At 31.6% G+C, this 11,644-nt stretch overlaps 1 protein-coding gene across 1 annotated transcript in view; it reads left to right on the plus strand.

Annotated features, from left to right (window-relative positions):
• LOC134687006 (uncharacterized) overlaps nt 1-11,321 on the plus strand; it is a 32,394-nt gene extending 21,073 nt beyond the window's left edge. Inside the window, exons 3-5 of the mRNA XM_063546915.1 lie at nt 1,487-2,522; nt 3,608-3,746; nt 5,151-11,321. Coding sequence (XP_063402985.1) covers nt 1,487-2,522; nt 3,608-3,746; nt 5,151-8,610 — 4,635 coding nt within the window. The 3' untranslated portion in view covers nt 8,611-11,321. The remainder of the gene's footprint in view (nt 1-1,486; nt 2,523-3,607; nt 3,747-5,150) is intronic.
• The last annotated feature ends 323 nt before the right edge of the window (nt 11,322-11,644 follow it).

Genomic DNA, 11,644 nt, shown 5'->3' on the forward strand with positions numbered 1-11,644 from the left:
CCTAAGAAAAAAAAGGAAGTAGCTGTTTTACATACAGTTGTTTCCAACAGTTTAAAAAAAAAAGGATGTTGTGAAATCCAAACAAATGCTACTTTACAGCAACATGAATCTCAATTCAATGGAAACCTTTAAATACAATTTTATTTAATGAAATAACATTCCACATTTCCATTCTCAATTTTATTGTATGCACCTTTATTGAAAATTTACTTCCCAGTGACTCTAAAAATAATTCAGTGTTTAATCATTGCCATTTTTAGATATTTTCCAGATTTGAATTTGATATATATCCTTCTTCCTTCAAGTTTTAAATCTTTATCTTGTGAAAGCCACTTTTACTTTTCACATTTCTTTTTAGTTTAATGGTTTAATAAAATACTAGACATGGTACATTGTGGTACAAGCTGTATTAGTTATTTCAGCGAATCTTAACACTCAGTTATCAATACTTCAAACTTTTCTTATAAACTCATGTAGTGAAATACAGTGTCATGAAACATGAATTACAGCATTAATAAAATTTAAGTCTAAAATATTCAAAGAAAAATTGATTAAAAGTAATAAACATTTCAGTATAACTCACAAATCAATTTTACTTTTAAGATATTTTGTGAGAAAAGGCAACTGATTTTGCTTACATTAAATATATTCTAAAGAAAATAAACCCATAACCATAAAAAATAATCTATCCTGACAAAATTAGTCATTACACAGAAATAGACCATATTACTGTAAATCTGACACCTGTACAGACACATAATAGTTACAACAATTGTACATAAAAACTGATGATCTAATGGTCGTGCTCAAAACCTTGGTGAAAATGGTGGATAATATCAATTCTAATGCAACAACGTTTGTAACGTTCATTTTGATTGGATAACGTCACTTTCTTACATGGCATCAATTGACAATTGATGCTATGGGACGTACGCGCAAGCGCAGACTGCATATGCCGGATTTTAAATACATGTTTTAACATTGTTTTCTGTCAGTTTCATTAGAATGGAGATAACAATATTGTATTTTAAGCTCCGACGGCATCAATTTGGGATTTGATGGTCGCAAATACCCGTTTACTGTCTCCGCTAACGCGTCGCCAGTAAACTTAATTTGCGACCATCAAATCCCCAATTGATGCCGTCGGAGCTTAAAATACAATACAGTTATCTCCTAAATAATAAAACTGAATACTTAGTTTATTGACTATGGTAATAATTCTGTCTTTTCATTTATGGGCACTTAATTAGAACATGAACCCCACAAAAATACGGGTGATGAGCTTAAGTGTAAGTAAGGGTTAGCAGATCTTGCTCCACATGCAGCATTTAACCTACTTTATGGAAGTGTATCAATAAATTAAACAAAATCACTACAAACACAAGAAAAAAACAAAAAGCAACACAAGTGAAACAAATCCCTATACCTCATAGTAGATATAGTGGAATTAGTTCTTTGATTAACACTATGACCTTGTTTTCTACAGATGCAGTCAGTATTTACGTTTGAGAAAAAGTACAAAAAGCTGAAAACTCGACCAAAAACTATCACAAGTTTGGATGAATTATATAAAGAAGAAGAAAAGAAGGACCAGGAAAAAGAACAACCATATGATGTCCCTAGGTTCCCACCTTCTGAAAAAGTTTCTATTAACACATCTGGACACAGCTTTGAAAAAATGGAATCATTTAGGCAAGCACTGCTACATATTGAAAGGGAAGATGCAAAGAAGAAAAAGAAACGAAAAAGTATTTCTGGTGTACCTGAAGATATAATGAAGGAAATAGAAAAGTTTGAAAGAAAAAGAAAAAGTACAAGTGGTCACGATGTTAAAGATTATTTGTTTGATGATTTAGATGTTGCAGTTGATCAAGTAGACAGGGATGAAAACATGGCTAAATACTTTGATGAAATTGATGCAAAAATTGAAGATAGAATTGAGGAAGAAGTTTTAATGAAGGAAAGAAAAATAATGAAGTTTCTGCCATGTAAACGTTCAAAATCACTACCTCGATGTGTAAGATTATACAAACCCCACGAAAAAAGACAGTCAGTTGTTAGCAATATAAATGCCCAAGGAAGTTCATTGAGTCTGGCTAGTAATGGGACATGTGCAAGTCGAATATCACGTTCAACGAAAAGATCCAGTATCATTAGCAACAAGATCAAAATACTGGTCAATGGAAACAATGCAAAATCACCAAACAGTGATAAAACTCGACCTCGACCAAAGTCTTTAGATTTAGATGCAATAGACTTCAATGATGATATGGCCAGGTCAAATTTAGCACGTTCTAAAATGCCAAGTATGCCTGATGGTGTATTTAATAACACAACTGCCGAAATGAGAAGAAATATTGGTCCAGGTAGTTACTATTGTTATGAAAGTAATACCCTGCCAAGGAGGCAGACAAGAAGATCTGAATCTCCATGGGAATATCTGCCCAAAGACTGGACAAGTTCTGTCAAATTAAGGGAGATAAACAAAGGAAGATCAAAGGAGGATAGACAGTCATCGTCTGGTAAGATTCTTAGGAAACAGAAACTAAATCTGAAATTTGGTAAAAAATCATTCAAGTTTGTGTTGGTTACTGCTTTTGTTTGTTTTAAAAATTTTTTGAATTATTAAATGTTATGACACTGCTAAGAATTATGAAAAGATGTTTTTTTTTCAATGAACAAACTTTTCATTTATGGTTTATTTAGCACATGTTATCTCCCAATCACTGAAGTATTGCAAAAACTGATTTTTGTTTGCCTAGGAATTTTATTTTTCATTAAGATTTTTTATAAATGTTGATTTTTATAGATCAAAACATTTAAAAAGATGAACAAAAGATGCGACAACTACAAAAACATGACACAAGAATTAATTTCTCTTGCTGGTGGGAGTATAAAGAATGCATGTTTTATGTTTAGTTGGGTAAATTATATTGTTTAAAACAGGAAACTGATTTTCTTTTCTGTCCATCAATTTTAAATCATGTAACACAAGGAAAAGCATACACATTATTAATTACAAACTAAGGGTCTTGTACATTTTAAGCTCACCTTTCCCAGAGGGCTGGTGTAAGGTTTTACCATCACTTGATTAACGACATCTCACATTGTCCATCCACTCTACAAAGATATCTCATCTGAAACCACTAGGGAATTTAACCAAAATTGACAACAATAATTATTGGGTGTATCTATTTTAAAAAGAATATGCCCTTTTTGCATTTTTGCCATAAAGTTGAAAACTATAAAACAAAGATCCCATTATGTAAAGCAAAATCAATTCAAATAGGTCAGCTATGAGCATGCATAGGTGAGGAATAGGTACATTTTGTAGTTGTCCTGTTATAGGAGTTATTGCTGTAAGATAATAATTTTGAACCTGTTTTTGTGTTTTGTTCAAAACTAGAGAAGATAGAAGGCAACTGTAAACTGAAAATATTCAGCAATGCAAATCTCTAAAGAGCCTCTAGTTTTTAGAAGCAACATACAAGAAAAAAAGAAAATGCAGTACACATATTACATACATTAAAGTAATAACTATGCTTATATTTACGTTTCAAGATATTTCAATCAAACTTTTTACAACAATTTTCTTCCTATGTTTTAGGTCATTGGAGTGGCACCAATAGTAATCGACATTCTCTAGACTCTGATAATGTCAAGTCTGATATAATTCCACATCAAACATCTCAGATCTCTTTGGGACAAGATTCTGGTCGTGGTTCACCTTTACCTCAGGATGACAGGTACATAAAACAGCTAATAAAAGTGCTTTTAGGAATTGAAAATAACATTTTAACTATTAATCATTTTTCTTCTTACATTTGAACTTTCAAATATTCAACATTATAAAATAGAATCTGAGTACCCGTAACTGTGTTCAGCTACATAAAAATTTCTTTTTATAATTAGAAAATAAGCAATAATCATAAATCTGATAAAAATGTAGTTTGAAACTTTGAAGTAGTGTTATTTTGGAATCCCAGTATCCAATTGTCTGTCTAATAATAATTAAAATATTCATTTCTTTATGGCTGCAAACTTTTTGTAAATTTTACCGACGCCATCATGAGTTGACCGTTATGAAATATCCGTTTCACAGATAATATTGGATATATTTCTCATGTCATAACTACAATACTGTTCCCTTTTCATGAATGTGACCTACCAAAAAAGAACATTGACTTGGTTTGTAATAACATGAGCAACACCAATGGTGTCACATGTGGGGAAGGATCTGCTTACCCATCAGGAGCACCTGAGAGCACCCCCAGTTTTTGATGGGGTTCGTGTAATGCTTAGTCTTTAGTTTTCTGTGTTGTGTCTTCTGTACTATTATTTGTCTGTTTGTCTTGTTTTAGCCATGGCCTTGTCAGTTTATTTTCAATCTATGAGTTTGAATGTCCCTCTCAGTCTGGTATCTTTTGCCCCTCTTTTCCAATGTCTATCTTGAATCAGTCTGTGTCTGGATCTTGGATGTCTTTGGAGTGTTATCCAAATATACCTAGTCTTTTCTCATAGCTTTGAAATTTCAAAAATGAATTTGTTATAATTTGTATTGCCTTCTACAAAAGGGTGTTTCTTAAATTGAACTTGAGAATTTCTGTCTGTAAGGTCAAAGTACTACTTCAAAGGTGTTTCATGACCTTGACTACCAATGAGGATCTTACATGATTACAAAATCATATCTGGATCATTACATTTGAATGCCTTGAAGATATGGATAACACAGGTTTGTGAAATGTAACTTTGGGATTGTGCATTTCACAGATGTTTCATATGTAAATGAAATGTGAATATATTATGTCACATTCAAATTTTATTATTTAAAATGATTTTGATGATATAACTTTTCCTTATAACATAATGTGCTGTGGTTACAGCAAGTACATGTGAAGAACAAGCCTAAATTTCTGCATTAAACAAGGGTTTTTTATTTGATTAAAAGGCCTAACTTCTATAATCCACCACATTTACTAGACATTTGGAAGGAAATCAAACAAATACTCACTTTTGATTATAAGAAAAAATGATTACATAGCTGAAAAGGAAAGGGAGACAATGCACATCTTCTGTGGAAGAAGTAGTCATATTTTGATTTAGTCTGTGACAATAAATAGTGTTATAACTTGTGTATTTTGTTATTGTAGGGGAAGCACTGATACAAATGATGGTTATATTGGTGACGGAGGAAGCACAGTAACAGACGGCACATCTATACAGGAAGGAAAACTAGACACAGATCTATGGTTACGATCTCTAGCTATCAGAGCTGCTCATAGAGATGAAATATCAACTAGTAGTGCTGAAACCTTGAATTCTTTAACTAAACTAACGAAGCAAAACATTGAAGCTTTAGATCTGATGATGTCTCCGTCACGTAGGAAACCTAGAAATTTCGAAGATGAAGAGTGTTCTGAATATTCTGTAGACCAAGAAGGCTTCTATACCTCTTTTCATAATGATAGTGGATTACGAAAAAGTAGTGCAACTCTGGTTGATGAAGATGACCTTTCACATAGCAAGGATTCTCATAGTGTATGTAGTTTTGACAGTGTTATTCATAACCCAGACTTGGACAAGCATGCTGGAATAAAAAAGAATGCAAACTGTAAAACACTCAATAAAGTAACACCGCCAAAACCACCAAAAAGGACAAGTTCTATGTCTTCTGTTAATTCTAAATCTCAGTCCACAGATATTTCTCCAGGAGGTATCAGTAGACAAGACTCTATGTTCTCAGATACCGACCAAGAGACATTTTTTCAGAGAGTTGAGGACAAGACAAAAATTTCTGCTCATGGAATTCCTTCATTATGTACACTTACAAGTGATGACGATTCAATTCTGGAAAAAGGAGATGATACTAGTCCTACAATGCATATGTATAACAAAGATTCATATAAAAGTCTTGATTTGAATCAGAATTTTCCAAATCCTGGACCACCAAACTCTTTCTCATTTTCGCAAATTTCTGAAGGAAAGAGTTTTCAAGATGGGTCCTCCATGGATGGGATCTCAGTTTTTACCATTAATTCAGATCAGTCAACATTAAACTTTAGTAAACCAGAAATACATGATTGCAGAACATTACCAAGACAGTGTTTGTCAACTAAAGACAATTCTGAATATACAAAATCCTGGCCAAGATGTAACAAAAAGGAGGAAACTAAGTCAACTTTATCTAGCATTTTGAAAAACAGTGATAATTCTTTGCAGCCTAAGAAATCTCTCTATGTTTCTCCTACCTTAAATTTTGTTAGTCCAAACATTCATCAGGAAAAGGGAACAGAACAGCTACCAAAAGAAGAAACCAAAAGTGCTTCTAAAGAAGAGCTGGAAAAGATGGGAGATAACTCTAGCTACATGTTATCTATCCCTATGGCTGATGATTGTAAAGAAACAAAATCAAGGGATTTACCAATTAAATATCAGCCAGTGTTGGTGGTGAAGCCTGGATTTGGTAAAATAGATTCTAGTAATACACCAAGTGGAAAGCAATTAATAGAAACAAACACAGTGAAAGAAAGTAGTTTTGCCATCACTGGCAACCCAAAAATGAACATGAAAGACAATATGTCTGAAAATTCAACATTTTTCTCTAGCTTTTCTGGGAGTATAAATTCTATTAGCTCTGACTTAAGTAATGCAGATAGTTTAACATATGTGAGCAGAACAAGTAATTGTAGTTCTCCAAATCTGTCACATATGGACATCCCTGCTGTTCTAACTCCAACTGGCTCTGTGGATTCATTAATGGATACAACCAACAAATACAGCGAGTCTATTGACAATTCAAATCTGAGTACTACCATGGAAACAGTAGCTATAACAACAAACACTTCTTCATTTAATAGCACAACAGGTGATATACAGACACCATTCAAGACATTTTCGGGTGAAATGATTTCTACTCCATTTTTTACATCCACTCCATATACATCATCTGCAGGAATGCCAAATAGTGCCACTCACCTTGAAGAATCACCAGTCTCATACAAACATTCTGAATATCAGCCAAAACGTATGCATTCCTCTCAGTCATTCCCTTCTGATATGAAAAATGCAATTCAAAATGACAATGTCAGTAATAAAAGACATTCAATAGGAAATAAAGCACATCCTGTTGTTAATTTAAATCATTTAGAGGATTCAGATCCATCTAATGCTGCAGTGTCCAGCAGGACTGACTCTTATCGTGTTGCCATGGTAAATCCAGCAAGAAGTGGTTCATATAGAGTAGCAATGAATGAAAACTCAAGTTATCCCTCATTTAATAATATGAGCAGAAGATCAACGACCCCAAGAGTTAATGTAACTAATCAAATGATCTCCCAATCTAAAGATCAACAACCATCACAAAGATCAAATAATCAACAGACATTGTCTCATTCCCAGTCATATCAAGGACATCCTACAACTGGAGGTCAGTCTAAAGACCACTCATTATTACATCAGCCACTTGATCATCAGTCTTTATCTTATTCTAAATCATATCAAGGACATCCTACAACTGGAAGTCAGTCTAGAGAACAACCATCATCACAGTACTCAAATCATCAACAAACTCCGTCACATTCTCAGTCATATCAAGGACATCCTGGAGGTTCAGGTAAAGGTAGATATAACCCTCTGTATGCATCCTCAGCTGATGCTGTCAAAACAAGTCAATTGTCTCATAGTAGCAGACAGTCTCAGAATAAAGATCAGAGAAACAAGCAGCCATTGCAAAGTTCTCTTCAGCAAACAAAGCAACCCTCTCCTTCTGCAGGTCACCGAAAAACACAACCAGTGAATACAGACAAAAAACTGGCAGTCTCACAGAATAGCCAAGGAAAATATCAAAAACAACCTGTTAAACCTGAACAACAGTCAAAAAAGACAAATTATGTAAACAAAGCAAGTCCAAGATTAAATCGAAGTGACCCAGTGCCACAAGACAGAATATCAGTGAAAACAAATGTAAGAGAGAATCATAGTACATCTGCTTTAAATACTAATGAACAATGTCGAACAGAGTCCTATCGAGTAGCGTTAGGGACAAGTTATGATAATCCTGCTAGAAATTCATCATATCGTGTGGCAGTTAAAGATACAGATCCACTTATTCATGACAACCGACTTGATGTTATCGACTCTATCATGACAGGTGGTCGTGATTCAAGAAGAATGGGAATTACAAACATTGATCAGGTCAAAAATACAAAATCAGACTCTGAGAGTCAGAAACAACAAGTTGTCCGGAGACGTAAACCAGATGTTGATCCAATATCTGTACTATCAGATCGGGAAAGTAATTCAGGTAAAACAAATAAGAATCGTTTTAGTACATCATCTACCTTCATTCAGTTTGATCCAATATCCGAGGATTGGGAGTTCATGATGAATTCATCTGATACTCTGAGTAATGGATCGGAGAGAGAACTAATGGATCAGGGAAACAGTCATTCAATGGATGCCACTAAAACAAATGCAATGTCTGGGACTAAATCGAATCAAGAAAAGAATTCCTCATCTTCATTGCTTGGAAGTATTAAAAGTACACTGAAATCAATGTCAGGAAAACAGTCAAAAGATTTCCAAGATGATGGACGATTTTCAATGGTGTAATTTATATATCTTCTTTGAACATTAATATATACAGATCAAATTATTTTTTAAGGGAATGCTGAACAAAAATATGCAAAATGATGTTAATATTTTTTTCTTTTTGTTAAGATTGAACAACTATCCTTACTTACTAGTATTAGCTTTTATTTTTGATTTGGAGAAATTTAAAGAAAAAATTGTTGTTACATGCTGACAATTAGATAATTAATTGAAAATTAAGATTTGTTTACTTTTGATTTTCTTGCAAATGTCACCCTGTAGTAATACCTTAGATTTTCAAAAAAAGACTACTGTTGCCAAATAATTGAATATTCTTACAGTATTGATAAATCCATGCATATTCAAAAGCACCTTTGCAGTTACCAAATCAATGTACCTGTTAAAGGATTTTCCTAAAAATTGTGCGTACTGTTTGTTTTCTGTAACTTATATATTTTAAAGATATTGAATGTTAAGAATATGTACATTTGAGTACAATTGTTTTGAATCTCAAGTTTTTGAAAAAATTTGTTTTGAAATATAGAAGTGTGAATTGTTGAAAATAATGTTTCTGTATATTTACTGGTATGAATATACATTGTATATTATACGGAATCTTTAAGGTGGTACCTAACACTTTCACTAAAATTAATTTGGCTCATTTAATTTTCATAAAATTTTGTCAAAGTATTTACTTTAACACTTAAACAAAAATATTTAAAGTTTTAAAAATTTTGAACCAACCGTTTTGTCAGAAAAATTACACTGGTTATATAGCAATTTGACAAACACCAATTTTGATCATTGAGAAGCTTAATATTCCTTTTATAACACAACGTAATTAAAACGTTTAGCTGACTTTACAGAGTTATCTCCCTGTAGTGTTAGGTACCACCTTAAATACTATAATTTTATTTTTCATTCTTTTTCCCAAAAAAAAATCTGTTTTGAAGTAGTGGTTATAAACATTTTAACAGAGTACATGTACTATAAATGCATTACTGATGTACTGTTTAATTATTTAAGGTACTTTTTTTTTATTGAAGAAGATGATTTTAGTGAGAACATACTTTTAAGACTGTTTCATTTGTTTTATGTTGTTTATTTAAGATACAAGTGCCATATGTTATCATTCCAGGTTTTAATATTATTATGAAGTCTTATGCATTTAATTTTTATCATTTACATATGGAAGATTGTTTTCAAATTATCATTAAAGTTGAACATTGGTTATACTGATGTAACTTTAAGCTTTAACTACGTTTTTCTAACAATAATAACATTTGAATGTACATTAAGTTAAATTCAATGTATTAGCATTGGTATCAAAGGAATTCATTATTATATTAATATGGATGTAAATAGTGATATATAAAGGATTGTAAACATTGCAGTTGTACAGGTTCCTTATCATGGTGTACAGTTATAAATACATATATCTTTGTTACAAATTATTGTTATATCTTGACATAATCGTCTAAGTCAACAGATTTTTCATTCATTGTACAAAATCACTTTGTATTTATAAAATTGACAAAACAAATGGCAGCAATCATAATAACATTCATTCCTTGTTTTAGTTATTTCAAATTTTGTCTTGTTCTTGTTCATCACACATAGTTACCATTAGAGCTTAAGACTACTATTATTAACAGCAAGAGTATGTATTGTATTGTATATCTTTGAGAAGGTAGATAATCCATATGAATGGACATTTAAAAAAAAAGGGAGATTTCTTGTGCTTTGCACAAATTGACTTAAATCATAAATTTATTTTCTTATTAAAGGAATATGAGAAAAAGGTTTAAGCTTGCATGGATATTTGGGTATTTTACATAACTTTGTGCAAGACATTATTTGAAACATTTTTTTTTGGTTCTCATGTTGAATAATTGTACATATATAAAGCAGAAATTTTTATTTTCATATTTATATGTTTTGTTGTTTTCTATAAAATATGTTTTTTTTTGGTGTGTTTATACACAATTTATTTTAAAACAACCAATTTATTGGTGTAATTTTTAAAGATAAGGATAAAAGTTCATAAAATTGACACAAAAACCTCGCACAAATTTCTTTCCATATGATTAAAAAAGGTTAAAGGGAGGAAAATGTGATGCCATATTATTTTATCTTTGGAGTTTATATATTGAATTATGTAAGGAGACTTCATCCTCAAGAACTATAAACATTTAAGAAAAGAGAATAAATTTTTTAGAATGAAAGGAGAAATTCAGTTTATTTCTTTTTGGTTTGTAATGATCTGTAATGGAAGTATTCAATCAAAATAAAAAAAAAAAGACAGAATAATTAGTAAATAATATTTTTCTTTGAAAAAATGATAAATGTTTTATTTATTGGAGATCAATCAATTTCTTGTCAATTTAAAAGTACATCCCCTTGTTGATAAAGTAAAAAGTAAGAAGTGGGTGTACGTAATTTACATTTTGTAAGTATATTAGTCATCAACGCTTGCTTTCATTTCACTATTAAAACTCAAATGAATCAAAATATGCCTTACAGCATTACTACAAACTGCAGCAGTTTATCAGTTCATCAGTATTGCCAAAATTATGCAACATTGTGTTATACCTGTAAGCAGACATTGACATTGTAAATATTTTGTAAGTGCTTTATGATTTTGCTGTGTTAAGCTTATATAGTCTCTTCACATGAAACTGTAGTGCAATCTTAATCTGCTTTTATGTGGATAAATAAAATATTTTAGATAATCTTTTTGTTATGGTGATGTTGGTTTGTGACAGTTTTACTTAAGATTCTGATATAATATAGAGATGTGAATATGATTGCCAATGAGACAACTGTCGACTAGAGATCAAATAACTAAAATGTTAACAACTACAATGTACATGTAACATTTACAGTCTTCATTAATGATCTAAACCATACTGTTTATAAAGTATAAAAACAACACATCATGACAAAATATATTACAAATTAAAAGAGAAAACATAATCTGATCTATGCTAAAATTAATATGGTAGACAGATAGCAACAACTACTAAAATACAGGCTCCTGACTTTAGAATGACAC

This window comes from Mytilus trossulus, chromosome 10 (assembly GCF_036588685.1).
Source record: "Mytilus trossulus isolate FHL-02 chromosome 10, PNRI_Mtr1.1.1.hap1, whole genome shotgun sequence".
In the NCBI taxonomy this organism is placed as follows: Eukaryota; Metazoa; Mollusca; class Bivalvia; order Mytilida; family Mytilidae; genus Mytilus; species Mytilus trossulus.